Genomic DNA, 25255 nt, shown 5'->3' with positions numbered 1-25255 from the left:
CAATCCATAGATGGAATTTTGCACAAATTTGTAATATCAATATTCAGCTAATGTACATGAAACAGTGCCTTTGCATATATTGTGTATACATTGTGTGTGGGTAAGCCTGAATCCAATGACCGGGGTAATAATATACTTACATGTATCTGTAAAGCGCTTTGTGAGGGCCTCCGGTCCTGAAAAGCGCTATATAAGAACAAGCTATTATTATTATTATTATTTACATGTTGGACATTGTTGCCCTGGCTTCAGTGTCTGCAACTGTTATTAGCATAAAGTGTATGTTAAGCAATAGATCCAACAAGGTTTCTGTGTATACCTGGGTCAAGAGAGACAGTTTTTGATAAAATGCTTCCTGAAGGAATGTCTATTCTGTACGTACACAAGGTTTTCACCTCTCAACTCTTTAAAGTCAAGCGAATAAACCACTATGCCACAGCACTCCAACAAACATATTTTAAACAGGAAAATCTATGACAAAATTTTGTTAAATTGTTAAAAGATGTGAGCTTTACTTGTGAATATTGCTTTCTAGTTAATAGACTCCATCATATTTCTCACTTTATTTAACTTAGTCTTATGTATTATTCTCTTTGTTTGTAAAAATAAAAATAGATAAAATGTAACATGCAAAATGGAATAATATACAATATGTGAAATATGAAAGTGAACTGAAACTGAAACTAACTGAACTACCGGTAGTTAGAAATTTGCAAATTTGTTGGTCATTGCTTATATCCTTACAACTGGTGGACTAGTTTTGATACGACATGTCCACAATTATTTTAAAAAGTCAAGATCTTTAGTATCGATTTGAGTTCCATTGCTTTTGTCTGCACCGTCCTTACCTCTTTACAGGCTTCTCGGCCGGAAATTGCTAAACCGTTTGACAAAAATTGAGTGAAATATTATCTTGCAGCATCCAATAGGTGGTTTGAGAGGCCCAAAGCACATGTTCAAATTGAAAGTGTGAATTTAAGTATTCTTGTCTGGTAGAATTTGCCATAAATATTTTTCTGAAATCTCCCATTCTCTGTATTTACATCAAGAGTATTATTTTGAAAACTCCCTTTATTTGTTTATACAGGTTACCTATCTTTGTGAAGCAGCTCTACAAGTTCTATGAATCCTTCAAAGAACAACTCACTCAAGATATCAAGCCCAAACAGAGTGATGACCTGGCAAGGTATCTCGTACCGGAGGTAAGTCTGTTCCTTTCAATCCTCTTCAACCAGGTTGCTTTAATTTCAGTTGGTTCAATTAAAATCTGTGCTGTTCTATGCAACTCCTTAGGTAGCTTCAAAAAAAGTTTGGTGTAGGCCTAGCAAGAACTTCTTTTTAGTTGGTTCAATTAAAATCTGTGCTATACTTTGCAACTCCCTTGCAACTTCAAGCAAAGTTTGGTGTAGCAAGAATTTTGTGGGTTGATAATGGTAGTTCATTCTGTTATAGCAGAATTTCAGGACCGTAGGCCTTAAGGGATGTATATCATCTATTTCAGTGCAGTTCAATCTAACTCAGTTTAGTTTAGGGTGGATTAAGATTAGACTATTCTCCTTGATATCAGACAAATCAAGTTCCCCTTTTCAGTGTTTCTTTGGACTTTTGATAAGTACTTCAACTATCCATATAATAAGCTAAGTTACAGATGTGGTACAAACGAAACCCCTTATCCATCATTTTCATATGTGATGACGAATCCAATCTCAATCTCTTATTTTTTGGCTCATGGTAAAGGTGGACAAGTTCCATTTGAATTGATAAGAGTATGATTTCTATTTATTTTTATTCATTTTCATTCATACAATTCTAGTTGTATTCTATCAAATCCATACATTTCATATGTCATGACTAGTCTGATCTCTCTCTCTCTCGTATCATTCTGCTCTCTCTCTCTCTCTTTCTCTTTCTCTCTCTCTCTCTCTCTCTCTCTCTCTCTCTCTCTCTTGTCCTCCCTCCCTCTCTCTGTCCTGTTGCAGATGGATAAGTGCCTTGACATGACTACAGACATGGTAGAACAAGGCAAAGATGCCCTGGAGATGATCCTCAGACGCATGAAAGCCAATGAAGACAAGAAGCTTTCTACCAAGGATTACCTCAAGTTCATTGTAGTCAATGTAAGTTCAACGGGATATACCCATCTTTACTTTCCTGCTCCACATTTTTCCTTTACTTCTTTTTTTCCTTTCTGCATTTTACTTTTGCCTGATATTCATTAAATCGTTTTCATATCGACATGTTCCTAATGTCTTCCTTGCAATCAAGTAACTTTTTTATGATCTTGAATTATTGTTAAATAATGAATTGTAAATATGATGTTTTTAATCAAATATGATGTTTTTAATCAAATATTTGTAAATCATGCATGCAATTCAGCCATTGGCTGCAATATGTTGATGATTAATACCTTACCTTACCTCACTCATAAATGTTCACTTTAAGAGAAAGCTGTATCAAGTAAACTTTCATAATTCTAATGTTCTGCATTCTCCTCCAAGCTCTTTATCTGTTATATTTTATTATTCATAGAGGGTGGGGGTGGGGGGGGGGGGGGGGGGGGCTCCATCAAAGCTGTCATAATTGAACAGCAGTAAGTCTTGCCCATCATTCCAAATTGTAAGTCGTACCATTGGATTGGCATTATTGCGAATACAAAAATGCAACTGTTCTATTGAGTATAGTGTATCTCCTATTTATACATTGTACATGTTTGAATTTTTATGCAAACCAAAGAAAATATCCCACAAATATTGACAAACTAGATGATTTTTTTTTTTTCAAACAAAATACCGGTAACAGTTTGACTTTGCATTGGTTGCGTTCACACACAGGCAATGTTCAGGAAGGAGATGGCCCAGTTGAAGCTAGCCCATGAGAGGATGTGTGAACTGTTCCAGAGCATGTTATGGCGTCAAGAAGGCTTTGATTGCCTGTCAGAAGCTGATAAAATGTTTTCTGTCAACAAAAATATCGAACAAGTGGTGGAAGAGGTCAGTACTCTGATTTACTGGTTATCAAATGCCTAGACCCCTGGGCCCTGTTTCATAAAACTTCATATCAATAACAAGTTACAAGCTACTGTTAAGCTACTGAAATCATGGCATCTGATTGGCTGAGAGCAAACTTGATATCAATAACAAGTTACAAGCTACTGTTATAAGCTACTGAAATCATAGCATCTGATTGGCAGAGAGCAAACTTGATATCAATAACAAGTTACAAGCTACTGTTATAAGCTACTGAAATCATAGCATCTGATTGGCTGAGAGCAAATTTGACATACAAATTTAGCAGTTGTTATAAATAACAAGTTTTATGAAACGGGCCCCAGATTGGTAAAAACTATGGACATACAAGTTCCTATTGACTTCTGTGTCACAGTTTCTGGGCAGTAGTTGCCCAGGCAATAGCTCTTTTTGTAAGAGAATTATTTTAACCAATGCCCCTCAAAGCAGTCAAAATATATCTGTGTATTACTGCAGTGCTACCCTGTTCAATAAAACACATAGAAAGAGCAATAAATAACAAAGAAAACAATTATATGATCTATATTTGTGTGTTTTTATCTTTTTTTTTAGAAAATAAGAACCTACTAGTAATACTAGCATGTGGTTGCCCTTGGAACATAAAGGTTATATAAATGTAAGGATGTGGCATAGAAAACATGACTTTTCAGAACTTATACCTCAAAGGGGAGATGTTCCTGTTTTTCTCCAATTCAGGAATTTATTGACTCCAAATTTAATCACATTTAAAAAATGGCTACCGTAAGTCTGAATTTGTGAAAATACTAGTATGCAATCATATGTGCTATATTAATGTCCTTGTGTTTGTGTGTGTCTGTGTAGTTCCCCATTATGCTTCAAAAGCTGGAGGCCTTGGATAGTAATGTGAGTGATGGATCGATGCGTGACTGGAGATTCAACTTCAAGATGGGCACCTCCAAAGTCGTAAGTACTTCATGTTTAACATGAATCTTGTGTCTTACGCAGCCATGGGTTTTCTTCTTTTTGTGGGTTTAATGATATTGGAAGGAAAGAAATGTTTACAGCTATAAAATGGCGACATTTATTCATATAAAAAATAGTTATACAACTTAAAATTAGATGCATAAAGATTATTTATCATAATGTTTTGCTCAGAAATGTTCAGAGTTGCCCTTCTGAAGAGGTCTAGTTTATTACTTGATACCACATTCAAATCACCGATCTTGATGGATTGAGAGCATCCGAAGTATAGTATACAAATAATACACAGCAGTGAGGGCATTATGAAGAATAACCCACACAAGGTACCTTTGGAACAGTCTAACACACCTGAAGCGGTAGCAGAGGGTGTTTGGACTGTTTTCAAGGTACCGAGTGTGGGTAATTTTACTACTGCCCGAACAAAATGCTGTGTATTATTTGTTTTATAAGATTATGTTTATTTGTTTTATAAAATGATGTTTTATAACATGATTTTACTAATGACCGGTCATTATCCAAATTACGTGTTAGGCAAAATAAATGCCTGGTCACGTGTATGCTTTTAACCAATTATTTGATAGGATCCACGTCATCATCTTATAATATTCAAATAATTAACCACTCTGACTGGTGGACAAACTATCATTGTAGAGGTGATCTTAGGGCTACTATCTGCCTGAGCTGATGGGGAGGGAAGCTCCTGAGATCATCAAGGTGATGATATCTCATCCACTTGCTAGAATATAGGAGTTGATCATCTGCTGTAAATCCCACACGGACAATACTCTAATGAGAAGATGAATGATGAACACAACACTAATACAGTACAGTAGTTAGCCGCTACTGCTTGCATGTTAATGCACATACATGTATTGACCTACATCACAATGGCCTACGAGTATTTTGCAGAACCATGGCCCATTAGCTCCAATGGTGCATGTCTATGCGGTATCAGCGAAAAACGCCTGTCGCTTTTAATATATGTGATAGTTTGCTATCACAATGATCATCAAAATAAGTAATCTATCATTTGTCATGTGACCACATTTAGACCAATTGTGATGTAAGATTCTTGGTATGTGGTATATAACGTGTGATCATTAACCTGTGTCTGACAAAATTTTCCTGGTTAACTCTACAGATGTGGTCCTTTGACAAGATCATCACACATCGTGAACGCTTCAAGCCGATCGTAGCCCGTCTCAACAAGCTCATCGGCCGTGATGCCTTCACGGATGGTTTGCTACAAGTCGGTCTCTTGGCATCCGTTCCAACAGATGAGGATGATGAGCCAAGCACCTCAGGCACTGTAGCGTCTGAAGCATCCCCCATGGAAGTAGACACTGAGGAGACTTCAGATGACATCATTCCCCCTCTACCAGTCAAACGGGTAAAACTCCATTTTGCTACTTTTCCTCTTTCGATTTACCATTTGAGGTACCGGTATTCATCATTGGCAGCTGATCTGTAGTATTTTCACCACTGTTACCTTTTTGAGACATAAGTGCTACATCGATTGTGTTTAGCTTTCCAGATACCAAGCGTACACATACTCTAGATCTTGAAACTTGATGGCATCCTATGGTTTCCAGTTTCTTGAATTCTTGTAACAGTTTGAAGTTCCCATTGACTGCTGTGTAACAATTTCTGGGCAGAAGTTACCTAGTAGTTGCATGTTCCTTGTCTTAGATTTGCAAAAGGTTCATGCCTTTTTCTGTCCTTCATTTTGATATTATTTTCTGAACTATATAGATTTGAACAGCGTATTTCAGCATTGTTATTGTGATCAAGATCGAACGTATATATATCTTTTGCCATTCTTTATTTCACTGACATTAAATCAATTTGAAACCAACAAAACATTGACTATCTTGTATTTTTAATATTTTCAATCAAACTATTTGAAATATATGCATAAAATGTAATATTATCACTGAGAGCAAATATGTTCAATTTGCTCCATCTATTAATGCTCTTAATTTTACATTAAAAATAAAAAGGGTGAAACTTAATCATCTTTTTATTGGTATTATTTATTTTAATTCTTGATACTTATTATTTTGCTTCAGCCATTGGTGTCTGAATCTCTGTGCGTTCCTCCCAGTGCTTCTGAGAGTAAGCTAGCCAGAGCCATGGGTGAACTACTGGAGTCTGGCGTGGATACTGACATGTGCTTTGAGGTCATCACAGTCACAGGTAACAATAACCAGGCCTAAAAAAAAGATGTTGTATTGCCCGTTAGGTGCCAAAACATGGCTCGATCGGTCGGTCTGAAATCTTTTTTTTTTTATTTAATTTTTTCTTCTTTTTTGCTCCGTCTTTTGGCTGCTTTTTTCAGTTTTGAATGCTTTAATATTTGTTTTCTCTTTAAAAAGCCGACCGTAGATTTCAAAATTTTTGGGTCGTTTTTTTGTTTAGGCCTCGATCATCATCACCTTCCTCACTTTATTATCATCTGACTGGTGTTTTATGCCTTGGCTATAGAAGTTGGTGTTTAATTAGAGGCATTGATGTGGCTTTCTCTGCTATCCAGTTGGTTTTTCCTTCCTCTGTTTCATCTTTTGTGATATGTGTTTTTACATGTAATAATTCTTTGTAAATGCTTGTGCGCTTGTATGTTAATGTGCATATGTCTGTCTATGGCACATTCACTCATATAGATGTACAGTGTATGCTCTTAACACATTGACTTCATTCCCATAAGCGTAATACAGGGAAGACCCAGTTCTAGTATGAAAGGGGTTAGGTATGATATGTAGTCTAACCAAAGGGAAATAAATTGCAGTATACAGATGGGAGTAACAGAAGCACATGTTATTGTTGTTGTGGTTACATTGTTATCAACATCATCAATATAATTTAGTTCACTTATGGTAGTAGAAATTCAATCTATTACACCATTTCACTGTTAAAAGAGTGCGCATGCGCCGATATGGGCGCCATTTTAATTTGCGAGTAAATATTGCGAATAACTTTTATATTATGCAGCATGCAAAGCGTATGTGTTGATGATGTGAGTGCGCAGCGCAGGCAGCGACGCAACAATACATGCGCGTCTGAAAACATTGATGATGCAATGCTTACTCACAAATTAAAATGGCGGCCTTAACATGCAGTGAAGGGGTGTATCCAATCTTATCCAGGAATTTGTAAAGTACCAATATCTAGTTGCCTTTATCAAAGGCGCTGATGAGACCCACAACTACTTAATATCTGTAGTGGTAGGATTAATGTTAGATGGGGCAGCATAAGTAATATTTATCATGTATGTTTGCCATAGATGAGCCTGTAGTGGTAGGATTAATGTTAGATGGGGCAGCATAAGTAATATCTTGCATGTATGTTTGCCATAGATGAGCCCTCGGATGACGCCACCCAGGAGACAGAGAGGAAGGTAGTCAGACACCCTCTTATCTATGCACATTGTGCTATCATAGCATCCAGGTGTGATTGGTTCAAGAGAGCTCTCATGAGTGGAATGAGGGAATCCATTGACAAGTAAGTCACTCTTTTTTCCTTCTTTATTGTTGTTATTTCTCATTTTTTATACTCATTTCTTATACTCATTTATATTATTATTACAAAGATTTTGAATTTCTCAGCGGCTTGCCAATTTAAAGATTTTAAAGCTCACTTTCCTTTTAAAATCCCTGGCATCAATTGTAATAAAGTCATAAAACAAAAAATAGATACTCTGTGTGCAGAAGTTTTAGGCCCTATTTACTCATGCATCTGGCGTATATTTTAGGGCATTGGATCAAAAGTTATTGAGCTAAATCACAAAGGGTTATAGAAATACTCACACCTGTCAGATCACTGCTCTATAATATATTAAGCTTACTGGAATTGTATGTACATGAACATCCTGTTATGCTGTAATAAAGTCACTATAAGCCCTGATAATATCTGTCTGTCAAGAAATGAGGAGTTGGTGAAGTGCTTTGCATTTTGCAATAGAATTAGTTATACAATCAAACCTGCTTTAGTGACCACCTGTCTACAAAGACCACCTGTCTATAACAAGCACATATTTTGTTTTCCTTGAAAAGGGTTTCTCATTGAAACCTGTAGTAAAGGAACCTGTCTACAAAGACCACCTGTCTGCAAAGACCACTTTTTGTGTTTCCCTTGGGCGGTCGCTGTAGACAGGTTTGACTGTAACAGAATTTCAATTTAATTTATAATGGGTTTAAGTGGCTAACTTTCCTTTGTTTTATATTTTTTTTTATCATTTCAATCAGGAAAATTGAGGTCCATGATACCGATCCAGAGATGTTCAAGCAGTTCCTAGTCTTTCTCTATTCAGGCCAGATCAATACAGCTGAGATGAACATGGATCAGATAGCTGATATGATGTCTCTCAGTGATAGATATGAGGTAAGCCTTTTAACTCGTACAAAATGCTTCCAGATTACCGTATTTGCCGGCGATAAGGCCGCCCCCCCAACTTTGACATTTCAAAGAGGGAAACAAACAAAAACAACAAAAAAAAAGGAAAAAAAAACAAACGGACAAAACAAAATAATCGTAATTTTCTCTTACAACACTATTTTTTTTTTACAAACTGATACCAAATTCATCAATATTCTTATAATTTACCGGAAGTTTAGCTAAAAAAGCGATCGCAAAAAATAAATAATGATAAAATTGTTGGTAAGAAGTTTGAAAATGTCCTGTACCATAGTGGTATAGTTTTTTTACCGTTTCTAGTCCCATACGTGCAAATTTGTGTTGGTTTTGACTTTTTTTAAATATTTTTTTTAACTCTTTCGTCGTTTGTGCCTTTATATGGACTAACAAGTCTGTCGACACGTACAGAAGAAGAAGAAGAAGAAAAGGCCGCACCCGACTTTTTGATATTTTCTTTTCCAAAAATACTGCGGCCTTTACGCAGGCAAATACGGTACTAGTATGAGATTTTTCTGCTCTTTTTTGCAATATTGAATGAAGGCAGTGTATGAATCAGACTTCCTATAGGAACAATGCGTGAGGTAGCTTTGGCAAAATGTATTTATCCACAAAGCCGCATCCAGCGACCTGTTTCGATGACAAATGACGGAAATCAGTGATAAATCGGTTGATAACCAATCAGAAGCAAGAATTTCACTAGCTTATAACAAAAACTGTCATTGATGATAAGTTTTGTGGAATGGGGTCTAGAAAACAGAATGCATACTTTCTTAAAATCATAATTCTATGGCAGATAGATAGAACCAAAACATCAGGATAGCATAGCCAGTAAATATCTGTACTAACATGATTGGGCTGAATGGTGCTAAAAGTGTCCCTCAAATACTGAAATTTAACAATATTACCAATACTCTTACTCAGAGTGTTCCAGATGCATCTTGACATGGTAAACTACCTGAGTTGACTTGGATTCATCCTGTCAATTCAATTACTGGATTACTTATAATTCCTGAATCTCTATGTATCAATTTAGATTATTATGGGCTTGTTATGTGCACTCTCTGTAAATTACTCTAATCATATAGTAAACGATGAGGATATATGAATAAAAAATGATTATATTTACATATTTGTACATTGCATCTTTAAATTTTTTTGTTATATTTGTATCAAGACTCTACAATTTATAGTTATGATGTAATATTGTGATCCTTCCCCTTAAACTAATTTGTTTTAGTCCATTTTGTAAACTAAATGAATATTCTCAATAACTGGTCATAGGGAAGACATTAATGATGTGTAGGCATTGCACACATAATTTTGTGGGACTGTACAATCACAAATGTACTATCACACATACTTTGTTTGTTTTGTCATGCAGGTTGACACACTAAAGCATGTTTGTGAAGCATCTCTCAAGACCAAACTCAATGAAGACACTGTGCTCTATCTGCTCGGACTCTCTGATCAATTCCATGCCGTAACACTCAGGGTGGGTATACAGTCTGCATGTACATACTATTATTAATATATCATTAAATTGATTTATTGCTAAATTAATTTGATTACTTCACCTAAATGTCTCCCTCTTCTTCCATTTCAAGCTTGATCTCTTCTGTACCTTTCACTTCCCTGTGTATGTCCATTTCCTTGTTGATCTATTTTTGTGCAATATTACTATTCCTATTTTGTGTATTGCTGTCTTGTATCGAGCCAATTTTCAATGTATTCTATTTTAATGTATTTTTGAAATCCTTTGTAAATTAATTCAATTTGTTTCTGCCTTTGACTGCTATTTTGAATGTATGTTTTAATCAATAAACCAGTTACATTCAATTCCATTCAAACCAATATCATTATACAAATGATGCATGCAAATGAGTTTGTTATACTATCTATCCGCATTTGAGTTGGGGCTCTATGCATCTACCTTACGAATCTGTGAGGGTTACAGTGAACCAATTAATTTATTTATTACAGCAAACTTCTCTCCAAGTGCTATTTTGCGCCAACTGCTTCCTTTCTCTGTAACCATCTACTTCATATTATCCAATCATGTTATTTAAGAACCGTTTAGAAGGTCTTACTTTCGACTTCTTTCCATAAAATTAACCTGGAAGTTACAGAGATTTGAAAATAGGTTTTTTGAACACAGAATATATCGATATAAATTTAAATGCCTTTGTTATTTTGATGTTTCTATTTGCTTAGGATGCTACTTTGGGTTATATAGAGAAGCACCCATTTATTACTAGCTCCGAGGTCTACAATGAACTCCCGGAACACCTTCAGGCAGAGGTCAAACATCGAGTTGAGAAGGATCCGTAAGTTGAAATAAGTGCTCACTAAAAGATTTTAGTTATGATACATCTTAGTACCGTTCACCTGGTTATGATAATGCATCTTTTTATCTTTTACATGTTCTGTCATGATGGAAATAATTAATTTTCAATCGCTTAAAATTGTTGTATATGTTGTATCTGTTCATTGATTTATGTACTGTACTGTAAAAAAAAAAATTCTGTATTTTTTTTACACGTAAAGTCATTGGGCTTTTTCATGAGAGGGTAATATGCTCTTATATTGACTGATTAGCTCTTTTAGGATTACAACAAGTGTAATTTGATTTTGTAAAACCACTGCTCAGATGTCTGATACGGATAATAATCCTGAATGCACAGGATATATGTTATTTTGTAATCTTCTTTAATATTTTTTTACCAGGAAAGTTGGAGATCTGGACCCAATGGCGCAGTACAAGGGAGAGCAGTATGATTCCAGCTCTAACTCCTCTTCAGAAGGCTTAGGCATGAAAGGTATAGAGGTACGTTTTGCATTGTTTGTAGAATGGGGGTTGCATGATAGCTATATAGTTAGATTCTCATTGTTTGTAGAAAAAAGGTTTGCATGGAATGTATAGAGGTATGTTTACATTGCTTGTAGAAAAAGGGTTCGCATGAAATGTATAGAGGTATGTTTACAGTGCTTCTAGAAAAAGGGTTTGCATAAGGTATGTTTACACTGCTTGTAGAAAAAGGGTTTGCATGAAATGTATAGATCAAGGTACATTCACATTGCTTGTAGAAGTGGTAGTTACACAAATTTATGTGATAAGAATAAAATAAATAAATAAATAAATAAATAATTTAAGATTTGTATAGCGCACATATCTGCCTATAATGGCACTCAAGGCGCACAAAAAAAATTCACTATTAACATTTCAAATACAAACAAACAAATTGAAATTAACAAACTAATAATAAATCAACAAATAAAAAAACAAATGCAAATTACAGATTCAGTAAGACATTGAAATGTTCATGTGAGTTAATCATATTTTTCCTTCATAAGGTAGGTCTTTAGATGCTTGTGGAATAGACGTAATGGACGTAATGTTGGCCGATTTTTCATTTTTTAATGTTATAAATGATATGCAGTACATCACAGTTTGATATAACTTGTGTGCTTATTCAAAGAGATTTATAATGTGAAATGAACTGTGACCAGGACAATGCTTCTCAAAACCATTATATGTACAGGTGCACCAATATCCCATTGAAACGTGCTTAATTTCAAAACACAAACATTACAATAGTACATCGGTCTACTTGTACTTATAACCGTTTTGTGAAATGCTTCCTTTAATGATATTTTTGGTGATCAGATATATTGCCCATGTGATAATTGGTTGTGGCTTTATTTCATCAACAGTGTATAGATAGGTTTGGGTATAGTGTTTGATCCATGGTTGAAGTTACTTGTAGTAGTAGTATTGGATATCTTGTTTAGCACCAGGATATTCTGCCACAAATTCCATAGGACTTGGGTTAGTGTCATAAATCAGTTAGAGGATTAGTTTTGGAAACTTTAGAGCCCATTTGTACTAATTTATAGGAGGAATAAGACCACCCTGCAAGGTCACTGGGCAGGTGGTTATCTCATCAAATCATCTCTCAATTAACATAAGAAAAAGAGGATCATGGGGGACCAATGGTCACCGATTAGGCATTGTTTACTATATAAAGGGTGCAAGTAGCTATAAGTAGTGCAGTGGGGCTTTAATACAGATTGTCTCGACAGCAAATATCGTACAACCCTGTTTTTTTTCTCGCATTGTTTTGTTTGAATTCAGGAAAGCCGAAGGGACAGTGATCACATGTTAGATGAGTCCGACCAGGAGAAGGAGATGGAATGTATTGAAAGGTTGAAGGAGATCCTTGGACCTGATGTAGCTCCTGATAGGCTTGTTGAACTGGCTCGAGTTGCAGACTATGACATCAATAGGGCTATGAACTATCATCTATCTTCAAAATGACCACGCCTCTAGGAAATCTATATTCTTTAATTTTGAATAGTTCCATGATTATCAAAATGTTTAGTTTATGTTTAACGGTCATAGTTCCATTTATATACTATTTGTCTTTATCCCATATATATACATCTACTTTTCATCTTGTACTCTGAGAGCAATTGGCTTTTATTTGCTGTTATCATTAGTAAAAAAAAATGTAATGTATGTGTTGGAGTTCAAGTGATGCATAACATGAATTTAGACAAATGGGACTATGAAAAGTAATCTCATATCAAATCAGCCTTAATCATGCACCTGGTAATCTTTTTAAAGGAAGCGTAATTGATGTTATCATATTAAAAATTGAGTATACAAGGCTGTTTAGGAGGTATTGGAACACAAAGTGTTTTTGCAGTGATGTTTTGAATCTGTGCCGAAATTGACCACAAATATGTTTGTCAATGAATGTGTTTTATTGTAGTATGTAAATGTGTATTAAATGGTATAACCATTGCTGTAATGTGAGAAATAGATGTGCATTATTTTAACTTATAAAGGATGTAAGATAATCATTCATTGAAATATTTTCTTTTTATAATAACCAAATGACGTATAATATGTTGATGTATTGTTATATGTATACCCTATAATTTAAAATTCTATGGAGATAGAAATACTCCTTCTTAATGGGATATATTAGCCCTTGACTGAGGATAAATAAAATGATAATAAATGTTATATTAACTGAATTATTATATGCCCACAACTCATCCATACTCTCTTTAGTTCTGTATACTGATCATGATGGTGTGTCCAAAATGAAACCCTATATTCTGTATGATGACTTGATGTATTTGCACTACTCTGTGACATATACAATAAGTGTATAGCTAGCTTAGTAGTTACGTGCCATATACTGGTTACTACCTTTTTCTTTTCCAATTATCATATTCATTCTTACATGTACCGTATACCATTGTCATGACTTGTCCATTTTGTGTATCATTTGAGACGTGAAATTTTAACCAATTTTGCAAGATAAAAGTTATTAAGAGGGATTTCTTTTAAGTCATCACGTTACATCAAATGCCTTATGTAAGTCACTCTCGTATTCTTAAACACTTGGTAGAACTATGTACTTTCTGCAGAAGAAAAAAAAAATCATATTTTGTATTTTTCAAACATACATTTGCTTGCCTCCTTCAAATTTTAAAGAATGTCTCAAAATCGTGTTGAATTGATGTTTCATTTTTATTTAATTACCTTTTAAGTCCAGGTCATGAATCAGCTTCTTTGATCCATTTACATTCGATGCAGATTATATATGACATGATGATTGTAGACAAATTTATCTCATTTGCATCATGTACAGAGTTAACAATTTTGTACATGTTCTTACATTTATCGATCTGAAATATGAGTAAACAGCTAGGGTGGTATTTACTAAGCATTCTGTTGGTGGAAACCTGTGTTAGGAATTATAGAGATATCAGTCATCATGTATTGAACCCCCCCCCCCCCCCCCACACACATATTTACAACAAAATAGATCCAACCAAAATGTGCCGTGAGCACACCTGTATTGCCCAAACAGCCTTTCATTTCATAACCTGAAATGTGATTGTACAGTTAAACCTGTTTATAAAGACCCCCCGGGGGGGGGGGGGGGGGGGTACTGACATATTTTGACATACATGGGTCCAACTTTTACCAAAAATATCATTAAAAATGGGTCTGTTTTTCAAAATTTGCTAAATTTTCGGGTGCTTGCAATGCAAACACCCGAAAACACCTGAAAAATGCCCCAAAAGGATCCGTAATAATGGGTAGGGGTTTCAAGGCTTGAGCGGCACACCCCCGTCCAAACCAAATCTGAGTATGCCCCCCGGTGAAGACCATTCACGGGAGACAAGAAAAGAGGCCTATGTAAGCAGGTGGTGTTTTTGTATATGTTCCATTTAATAGTACATGTTTCAATGACATATGCTAATGAAGGGAAACAGAAAATTTGGTCTTTATAAACAGGTGGTCTTTCTGTAGAGGTAGTTCAGAAAGCAGGTTTCACTTTATTTGTAATTGGTACATTATACATACATGTAGTGTTCCAAATACGGTACTGTATATAATCTTATATTTTTAACCTGCCTGATTATGTAATTATGGTTGTAAATATTGCAGTGATTTTTAAGCTTTTAAAAAATAATGGTAGTTTGGGAATTGTAATTGAATGACATTGGCATTTATCTTCAGGGTGTTTTTTTTTTGTAATAGGTTGCTTGCGAAATGTCTTTAATAAGGTATACTCATACGAAAATTGACTAGAGAATTGATATATCTTGCCACTAAATTTAAAAAGCACATTTCTTTGTATTCCTTGTATTACAAAGGTTTCTAATTTTTCTGCAAATGAATGGGAGTTTAAAGTCCTTTGTAACGGGGGAAAGATAATGATAAATGATCCGTAATGTTTGTGGGAACAGTGTGCCATTAAACAGGTCTTCAAAATGATGTCCACAGTACAACTCATATACTCTTCAAGTGTTACAAGTTCTCTTTCATGTGTTACCTACTCACAACTGAATAGACCTGTACCATTGAGCATAAATTGCCTTGTAAAAAAAAAAGTTTGATCAGTTAAAATAATAATCTTTATTTAAGTATGATTATATTTTTTGTACAATTTTTAAATGGTTTAATAAATGAAACGGAATGAAATCCTGATTTTTTTAAATAATTATATATAATATTGTGGTGATATGAATGATTGAGGATAAATATTGTGGTATTTTCTATTTATTTTTATTGAATTTATTTGATTTGTCAGTGTCATCAGCTATGATTGGATCACTGGGTATTTTTTTCTGCTTATGTATTGATCATGTAGTCATAAGCGTACGGGGAGGGGTCACAGAATGTTGATATAACCAATATAGGCAGCAAGGTGGTCTATTTGCATCGTTAAAAATATCTTTTCAGGTAGATTTTGATGATGAAATTACATTGCTTGTTCTTGCATGTTCACTTAATAGCTTGCTTTAATAAATCAAAACTAGAAAGAAGATGGCGCCCTCGTGGTGTTCTGCCCAGCCATGTATGTAGCACTTTGATGCAGTAGTCTAGAATGCACATGCATTATTTCTTGGGAATTTAGATCAAGAAAGCAATAAATTGTTTCTACTGGATGGATTTTGATGATCTTTTTCAAATCCATGCATATTAATTTGTAGATATTATATCAGTACTTTATTGAGTAAATGGTCTTGATTTGATGACCATGTTCAACTTGTGGTATCTATGTGGACATAGGGATATTTCTCTAGCATATCTATTACATTCATGTTTATGACTGATTTTGATTGGCACAGCTGTTAAATAAAAAGGTTATTTTGCACAGCAAGCCATTGCAGACTAAAAGGTACTTGATATTCTCATCCTATTAGAATATGGGAGGTTGAAGATAATTTCACTGTAGTGCAACTAACCTTAGACAAGGTTTGTTATGTATGTATATGTATGTTGTAAGTGTTAGATGAAATTTCAAGGCCAACCAATATATTAAAAGAAACCATAATAAACCAAACGCATATTAAATGTAACCAGGATTATGAAATCGGAGTTATTATGTGGTTTTGATGTTCATTTATTTCTTTTCTCTTCCTTGTAAATATAACTGTTTCAATTGATTTGATGTACTTATTATTTTAACTAATTGGAACTTATAAGCACACAGTTTTATAGATTTTATTTTAGACAATCAAGAGTTTTCAAAAGTAGAACAATGCCGTTTGTTGTGGTAACATCTTTTGATGATAAAGATAAATCTGTGATCAATTGGTCCAAATGGTTGGTATGTATGAACTGAATGATATTCATCATGAGCATTGTAAGCTCTGTAATCTGTTTGGTGGCTTTTTTATCTTCTACTTTAACTCTAAAAATCAGGGATATATAGATTCATCTTTCTTTAGGATTGGGGGAGGGGGAGGTTGGGGCAAATATATTAACCAGAAAGACATACACTCTATTATATACAGTGAATTAAGGTTTCATTGCCCTCCCCCCTCCCCCCCCCCCCCCCCCCCCCTCCCCTAGAATAAACATTCCTCCCTACAATTTGATCTTCTTCAAAGCTAGAGATGATCTTAACCATAATGATAAGAATTGTTCCAAATAGTTACCATTTTAGTTGACTTTAATTACACATAATTTATCAAACTTTTCAGTCATTTTTTTCTAAACTTTGGTTTTTATAGACATGAGCCTCTGTGAAGTTGGTATAATAATGACATTTCTATGCAGTTCAAATATTCAAGTGAAAGTCTCCCCCGTTTGCCTCTGGAGATCTTTCTACGATTTGATTTTCTTTTATGAGTATTTTGGGGGTAAGTGGGGTGTCATTTATATTATTTTTCATCTCAAACTGCAGTTCAAATTTGTATCTGTAAAAGTATTCCACATTATTTTATCCATTAAAATAAATCTTTGTCAAATACAATTTCTGTATCAGTGCTTATTTTTTTCTTTCTTTAATAATTCACAAGTTTTAACTTAAAATAAGTGTAATTACTTTGTGAGAGATAGAGTAGTTAGCTGTGTGTATATATAGATATACTTTGAAATAAAGGTGAAATATAAAATCTAGAGAGGAGAGAGAGGGAAAGAGAGAGAAGGAGAGGGGGAGCCTACCAAGACATTCTATAATGATCATATATCTATTAAACAAACCACCCTTTTGTCTGTTAACATTCTGCACATTAAACGTACCGTTCATCCCGACTTTCTTTATCATCCCTCCCCCTCCCCCACTCTCTCCCTCTCTTGCAAATGTGCACGTCTTTCTTTAAAACTGTCCTCATATCTCTCTCTCTCTGTGTCTCACTCACTCTCTGTCTGTCTCTGTCTGTCTCCCCTCTCCTTTTCCTATCAATGCTCTTCCTTGTTTGGATATATCATAACACAATTTCCACAAGTACTATCATAGAAAACCATTAGGAATCATTGTTATCTTACATAAACAATGAAATGAAAATGAATAGTTGGCCCGTTTTGGATAGCATGCATAACTGGCTCCAAAGAAAGGAATTCATTAAAACTTCATGGATGGCTGAATTATTGGAGGACACAAATTTATTGTTACTGACACTTCTTGTGTTTTCTTTACAGTGGTTCAGATATAGAGCATACACACATACTAGTCTCTGTGACAAACTGATACATGTGATTTCATACAGGAATGTCTCTTAATTGGTATTGTGTACTATATGTACATGTACATAATGAACAAATTAGTTGAATTTCTGAAGGGGGAATGTGATGATGCAAAAGTTAAAGTTACCAGCTGGTCACAAGAAGGTTGTTACACTGTACTGCCTTTGACAAAACATAGCTCTTACAGCCTTATTGGAGGTAGCCAATGAAATATACCTGTAGCTATATTAAATACTATAGTACCTTTCAAGTGACACTTGCTTTAATACAAGCTGGGATGAATCCAATATACAATGTACACCTGTAGATCAATCTATATTGTATGTAAATCTGTTGATTTACCTCACACAATACGCTATAAAATATGCATGCACCCACAGTAATGGGTTATTTAACTATTTCTATCTATTCAATGAATCTAGGCCTTCATTCCATATTTGAAGTAAGAGCAAACAAGCTATGAATACATACATAACATGGGACATTAATACTTCTACAGGCCTGTAATGAATACATTAAATTATTCAATTTATTAAAGCTACCCGGACCTGGCAACCACTTATACACCTCTTGTTCTAAACAACGAATACTCATTAAGTACTATACATTGAATACATAAACAACGACTACCTTTTTTAATGATAATAAAGCTAGTCAAAAGTTAGTACGGATTTCATAGTACTCTTAAGAATACAGATTTTCTCATAAATACTTTTTGTGTAATCCAAATGTGCACAAAATTCAGAAAAGGCAAAACCATTTTTCAAGTATGTAAAGCAAAAATATGTACAAAGGCATAATAAATACAAAAACAAATTCAATAGAAAAAATATTTACATACGAAACAAACGTATTTCCTGGAATTCATCTCTTTTAATTTATACATGGAAATTTATAGTTAAATATTGGTTAAATATTGGTAGGGCATGCACCATCTCTGTAGTGTTTTATGGTATACCCTTCCTCATAAAATTATTACATGTACTGTACGTCATGTACAAATAAAATATCTGTAATGAATTTACATGTTTCTTAAATATAAATTTATTCTTTAACAGGTCTTCAAATTACTATTTTCTCCAAAAATTTATTTATCTTGCGTTTCAAAATACACAAAGAGATATTTTCAAACAAGTACTCTAGTACTTCCGAAATGTCAAAATCAATTTTGATAATCTTTAAAACCTTCCCAAAGATATATGTCATAGTATTTTCCAGTACAGATTACATATATATGTTTTTTTAATGGATATTGTGTGAGGTCACTCTGTGAATGCTTTTAAATCATTTTTCAGAAATCCATATATTTCTTCATATAACAATGCTGAGAGGAAGACCAAAGCAGAACAGCATTTTATTTCTGACCATCTTACTTTCCCCTCACTCATATACATGAGATGATTATGTAATCTACAGGGCATAAACTTGTAGACCAGTCACTATGAACATTTCCAAACTGTGACAGCCATATTACCACCAAAGAACATATAGAGTAGATTCTTAACCTCATGGGTGATCTCAAATCCATATCCCTCGCCAACGATCGCGTGCCATGATGAACCAAACTTCTTGTCCATCGCATCTTTGATCATCTTAGCTGCCGTCTAAAACATTAAAGAAAAAATAAGAATAAAGTCCTTTGATGTCAATATCTATATTTAAAAAACAACAACCAAGATTACAGATTCATTTGATCTTTTATTACATAGAGTTAGAAATTCTTCATATTTTACCCAGAGGCTGTATTTCGAAAACGAAGTTATCTTTTATATGTTAGGGAAAATGATGTCAATTGTCATAACAAAATCTAATTGCACAGAACTAACACTTACCATTGGTAATTAAGCAAATGTCTATTTTAACTTCAAGTTGGCTCAGCCAGCTTTGCACAGACATGATCCAATGTCTTGTCCAGATTTTGATTTCTTATGACAATTAACATCATTATACTAACATAAAAGACAAAGTCATTTTGAGAATAACACCCCATTAAATTACAGAAAGCCTATCAAAGCTACACAAATTATAACCAAATTACATCATACCCACTCTGTAACAGTATTCATTGAAAAGGTCTGGAGCTTTTCATACTATTACCAAAAAAGTGAACTTAAAAAAAGCAAAAGAGAGGGGGAAAATTATATTTTTTGTAATTCATTTACTTTTGCATCAGGAGTTTCTAAAAGTTAGTTATAACAAGGCACTTATGAAATTGGAAATATACCATCATCTACATGTGTCAGAAATTCATTGTATAATTGATCTGGTAAAGTGGTTTTATTCCTATGTCAAAATGATACAGACCTCATTGTTTGAAGAGAACTTTTCACAAGCTGTCACACATAACTCCATAGCCTCTGTCCTCATTTCTTCATTCATATCTGAGTGCTGAAAAGATAGAAAAATAGCAGAATGCAGTTACAATTATGTGTCCCTTGATGTTTGGACTTGGTACCTAGCACCAGGCACACTCTGGATCTGAATCTATACCATGCAGGGCCCTGCTCAGCCTGCTGGGCATTAACGCATCGGTTGAGAGAGGGCACAGGGATACTGAGAAGGCTCTATCAATGGCCTTCCTGAATGTGCTGGTTGATGTGGAATTGATGATGTTGGCACCTGAATGGTTCCACTCAAATCTTAAGACTAAGGATACATACATTGCTTTCATTCTCTTTTGGTAAGGTCTATTTGCACTTTTGCAGGAGATGGTCTCAAGCATTCCATTTATAACAACAGTTTATCAATCTCAATCTTCAACCTTGATCAAGGAACTGGAAACCTTACTAAAGAAAAATATCTACATGTCATGACTTATGATGTACATGTACATGTAGATTTGACCATATTTTTAACCATACACATTTTCAAAAAGTAATACCATTTTTGTAAATGAAAATGAATATCATTTTACTGTCACTATTGTCATTGTGTGTTGTATCGAAATTTAATTTTTCCTATTAACATAATTAATACTTTCTTGATTTTAGTGTGCACCTTGGCCTTGGGTATATTCATTTGGCAGATGAATGGGCTTTACAAACCAGAACTATAACATTATTATTATTAGGTCTTATTATTGTTATCATTATACTTATTATCATTAGTCAATTACTGTCATTATTATTATTGTTAATAGTTTTTCCCCTTCATGAGTGTAAAAAGGCGCGGGAGTTAGCTGAATTTAGACAATTTAGAGTGCATGCACCTTAGGCTTAAACTAATCGCTATTATTGTAAAGTAATTATCAAATTGGCAATGCGAAAACAGCCATTATTGTGTACAACGCTGGTATTTGCATTTCCGGCAGAACCCACATAGCAAAATATCGTGAGTAGAATTTGTGAGAGGTCAGCGTGTTTTTAAGGTAAATCGCCCGTTAGTTCATTTTCACAAACATATAGAAGATATAAGCGAATCACTCTCACTCAGGTATCAAATTTTCACATTTTTGGTAAAATTCTTGACAGTTTTCTCACTTTGAACTTTGAAGTACTTCGTATATGAAAAAAAAAGACACAAGCGAACTCTGAAGCTCAATATCAAGCCAATCAATCATGATGTACATGTACAGTAGTCAATAGATAGGTGATGGAACGGGCGATGACCATGACAAACGCATTTCGCTTAGATTTATGTTTTGTTTACATCATTCTTCATGCAGCGCAGGGGTCAAAACATATGGGTCAAAACAAAGTCTGGATAGACTTCTGAACTAGCGCCATGCATATTGTCCTAGCAGAGTAGCAGTTACTTTCAGTCAGCTGGCCAGTCACCAAGCTTAGCCTTAAGTAACTTTATAGCTTCGGGCCGGGCTCGCTCTCGCTCTCTTATAATAGTCATGTAGTGACTTGACCTTTGGAGAACTTTGCGTTTGTAAATATTATTGTCTTGTCTTTATTGTGTGGCTTGAAGTCTAGCCTTTTATTCCATTGTCACTCATTTCTTTAGTGACACCTGTTGCATTACTAGAGTGCCACAAATACTTACTCTGGCAAGCACATTCCATACCCTATGGGTTGGGATGTGCAACCACCTAATGTACTGGTATAGCTTATACTGTACAGGGACATTACACTTGCTTGCTTTATTTTGCCACACCTATTTTCATCACTTCTCCTGAGCTGTTCATATAGAGCACACCTATTCTAGAGAGTCGATCGATCAACAGCAAAGCTAATTCAGCTTCATCTTAATTCTTGTCCTATTTCTTCGCTTGTTTCTCTACTCGGTTCTGAGGCCTTATTATAGAGATTATAAGTTTCTTCTTCTTTACTTAATTCGCTAAGAAGCGTCATTACTTTGTACATGGTCTTACATATTCTTTCTACGGGTGCTGTGCAATATTTGAACTACTACTTGTGATATATATGTTCCAAGTATCTGTACTCAACAGGTGTTTCTACGAGACAAGGTAGGAAAGAAATCTATTTCTATTTCTTTTATTTAGGTGATTAAATTCCCTAAAGTCATGAGTCAGTCAACACATGCAAAGGCTCTAGCCTCATCTTCTTAATTCTCAATCTTAGTTGATCCCTCCACTATTTTGGAGATTCCTGGAGTCCAAATAAAGCAAATGTTTAAAATCCGACCGGTTAGATCTAGGTGTTTGGATAGTATTAGAACGAGAAGCATCAATTTTGTGTAGGAAAAAGAGCGATAGTAGAAGTGGGCTATTATGAATTTCTGAAGGCAGGCATCATGGGCATGGATGAAGGGGTAACAGAGTAGCAGGGGTAAATTGCTGTGGGTCATCATCATTCATAACAGTAACACAGTCAACTCACACTCACACTGCAGCTGCACTCACAGAATTAGAAGTCAGTTCACTTACCCGAATGAGCGGATAACTTTGCAGTCTTCTGTAGTCGGTTTCCTTTTCATCTTTCTTTCCTTCCTGCTCTCCTTCCATTTTTGTAATTTTATGCGATTATTCTTCAATCAAAAGAAGTATCTTAGACTGTAAAATCTGTATTTAATCGTAGAAATTACGACAATCGACGAACTGAACCAAGTTTGTTGTGGTAACCAATCATCGAATCCGCGCATGCTCATTACACTACCTTTAGGCTCATTCGAGACTTTCCACATCATTCTAATTAACAGCATTGTCATACGACTGGATCTCAAGCATAAAACGTATGGGAAAACTCCTGGAAAAAAGTATAAGTTATCCAATATGGCGGCGTACATGGTCAAGAAAAAAAGAAGATTATGGTTGTGAACTGCTAATTTCCTAGGAATTCGGTACGTCAAACAGTATATAAATGACATTTAGATATTTTGTATATAATTCAAAACACTTTGATGGCTTATAGATGTATATTTCAACCATTAATTCAACTTCAATTAATTTCAACATCAATGACCAGTCCGATATGTTGAAAATGACGTGTTGGTATTAATAAGTGAAAGATGATGCAACCCTGTAGAAATTCTATCTGAATTATTATGTGCAAAGTCTAGATAGATGATCTGATGGTCGTATGATGTAAGAACATTGACATATGTAGACTCTACTTGAGTCCAGACAATTAGGTCTGAAGTTATTGAGTTGGAGTTTGACACTTTCAAAGACCTAGCTGCCATAATTTTTAGTCGCCAGTCTCTAGTGACTAGTGCATGAGAACTGATCCCAAGCCAAGGCAGGTGAGAAAAGTAGATCTTTCAAAGTTAGAGTGAATAATCTAGTTGTCATTTAGTTCTTCTACTTTTAGTTAGGATTTATCATTTGTATTTTGGGGTTGTATTAGATTTCAATCCCTAAAGGCTTAACTAAAGGTAAAGTTTTGATTTTGATTTTTAGTTCATCATGATGAGGAAGGTGATGATTGACGAGGAGGATGGTAGATGATGATGATGAATTGATGATCTTACTTTCGCTGTTGTTGTTGATAATTATTATTAGTATCAAATTATAATTATTATTATCATTGATTTTATCATTATCATTGTTAGTCTATTATTATTAATGTTATTTTTTTGCTGTTATTATTATTGTTAATAATTAGTATAATTACCATTATCCTATTTATTTCTATGAAATACTGTGATTTGTGAAATAATAAAGTAGAACTAGAAGATGCAGGCATGTGAAATACAATTCATATTGAGGTATTGGTGGTTGGATCGATGATCGAAATTGTTCACTAAATCAGTCATGTCATTCAAAAGTGAGAATGTAAATATAGAATATAGAGCTTAAATTAGGAGTGTGCTGATATGAGTAATATGGGCCTGCAAGTTCTACTTCTAGTTACCGGTACTTTAAAAAAAAATAAAAGGAACAGTAGATCTATATCAAAATTTGGTAGAATCTTGAGTTGTTGTCGGTCAAAAAGTCTGAAATTTATCAAGAGAAATAATCAGGGCTGTGTGTAGTGTAAATTATATTTGTGCTCCTTTTTTTCCTTCAGAACAGATTGGAAAGGAACTCAGAAAATAAAAATGGCAGAATCTGTAAAGGGCAATGACTTGATCGATGAAAAGACAGCTAGATCATGGGAGAGGTAATGGCTTTTAAATTTACTGCATTGTTATTGAAAAAGAGTCTATATGGATTATTTGATTTATTGCGACAATACAATAATGTACATTTAATCGTTATTGACTAGAACATAACCAAGCAAGGAACTTACCAAGTGGAATATTTCTTTACAGATATAAGTGTGAATCATAAATTGAAGAAGAAAAAAAGACAAATAAAACAATGAAATATCCTAAAAGAAACATATTCTCATATAACACAATTAATGCATATAAATACTGTTAATTTTGTTGTTGTTGTTGACGTTTTATTATAGGAACATGATTGATCTTCTTTCAGCCGTTCGTGAAATCTTTGATAATGACTTTATTGCTTTATATTCATTTCTAATTTGCTTTACCCGGAACTCTGAATTAAAACTGCACCTAATGGGGCAAGCTAATTGATTCATGGTACCTTAATTAACTTGCTCATACATGCATTATTTGGTAATGTGAAATTTTACAGTCACATGCTTTTTTTTTAAAGAAAATTCTGTGACAGTTTTTACTGGTGGGAATGAGGAATGGTGATTATTTATTTTCTTTCTTTTTTCATCACAGGGCAAAAAGTTATTGAATATTAAAGTATGAAAATATTTATCAAAATCAAGAATTTAATGTAATTTTACCTTAAATGTCCATATTTTTAGTGAACAAAGAAAGCTAAAGGAGGAGCTCGTAGACCATGATACAGAAACCTGGCAGTCTGATGGACCTCCTTTCTCTGACCTTCATTACATTGGAGGAGTGGATATCTCCTTTGTGAAAACAAGTACCAGTCTTGCTTGCGTCTCTCTCATTGTGTGCAGTTTTCCTGATCTTGAGGTACCGTATACATACAGTGCTTAAA

The 25255-nt window shown here is 34.4% G+C and overlaps 3 protein-coding genes across 8 annotated transcripts in view; 2 read left to right on the top strand and 1 right to left on the bottom strand.

The window, feature by feature from the left end:
* LOC100892203 overlaps nt 1-17164 on the top strand; it is a 31813-nt gene extending 14649 nt beyond the window's left edge. The window contains exons 10-22 of one of the 3 annotated variants that reach the window (XR_004063874.1): nt 1088-1202; nt 1980-2117; nt 2832-2990; nt 3849-3950; nt 5110-5358; nt 6038-6164; nt 7322-7466; nt 8210-8345; nt 9760-9870; nt 10590-10702; nt 11103-11202; nt 12511-15538; nt 15572-17164. Coding sequence is in view for 2 of the 3 variants with exons in the window: in XM_030983941.1 (XP_030839801.1) it covers nt 1088-1202; nt 1980-2117; nt 2832-2990; nt 3849-3950; nt 5110-5358; nt 6038-6164; nt 7322-7466; nt 8210-8345; nt 9760-9870; nt 10590-10702; nt 11103-11202; nt 12511-12693 (1678 nt within the window). In the remaining variant the exon portion in view is untranslated. Of the gene's footprint in view, nt 1-1087; nt 1203-1979; nt 2118-2831; nt 2991-3848; nt 3951-5109; nt 5359-6037; nt 6165-7321; nt 7467-8209; nt 8346-9759; nt 9871-10589; nt 10703-11102; nt 11203-12510 lie in introns of all 3 variants that reach the window. The other 2 variants (XM_030983941.1, XM_030983942.1) reach the window with 2 other exon arrangements.
* Nucleotides 17165-17773: 609 nt separating this feature from the next.
* On the bottom strand, nt 17774-22933 carry LOC589737 (dynein light chain 4, axonemal). Its single transcript, XM_789372.4, has 3 exons — nt 22712-22933; nt 20182-20265; nt 17774-19481 (listed from the first exon to the last, which is right to left on the bottom strand). Exons 1-3 carry the CDS (start codon nt 22787-22789, stop codon nt 19317-19319), a joined length of 327 nt encoding a protein of 108 aa, XP_794465.1. The 5' UTR covers nt 22790-22933; the 3' UTR covers nt 17774-19316.
* Nucleotides 22934-23004: 71 nt separating this feature from the next.
* Nucleotides 23005-25255, top strand: part of LOC589760 (endonuclease V) — a 40482-nt gene continuing 38231 nt past the window's right edge. The window contains exons 1-3 of one of the 4 annotated variants that reach the window (XM_030983940.1): nt 23005-23124; nt 24294-24386; nt 25056-25230. In XM_030983940.1, the coding sequence (XP_030839800.1) occupies nt 24325-24386; nt 25056-25230 (237 nt within the window). In that variant the 5' untranslated portion in view covers nt 23005-23124; nt 24294-24324. Of the gene's footprint in view, nt 23125-23189; nt 23527-24293; nt 24387-25055; nt 25231-25255 lie in introns of those variants that run through there. The other 3 variants (XM_030983937.1, XM_030983936.1, XM_030983938.1) reach the window with 3 other exon arrangements.

The sequence above is a fragment of the Strongylocentrotus purpuratus genome, unplaced genomic scaffold (assembly GCF_000002235.5).
Source record: "Strongylocentrotus purpuratus isolate Spur 01 unplaced genomic scaffold, Spur_5.0 spur5_scaffold_14, whole genome shotgun sequence".
Lineage (NCBI taxonomy): Eukaryota > Metazoa > Echinodermata > Echinoidea > Camarodonta > Strongylocentrotidae > Strongylocentrotus > Strongylocentrotus purpuratus.
This window is presented reverse-complemented; position numbering and strand designations above follow the sequence as displayed.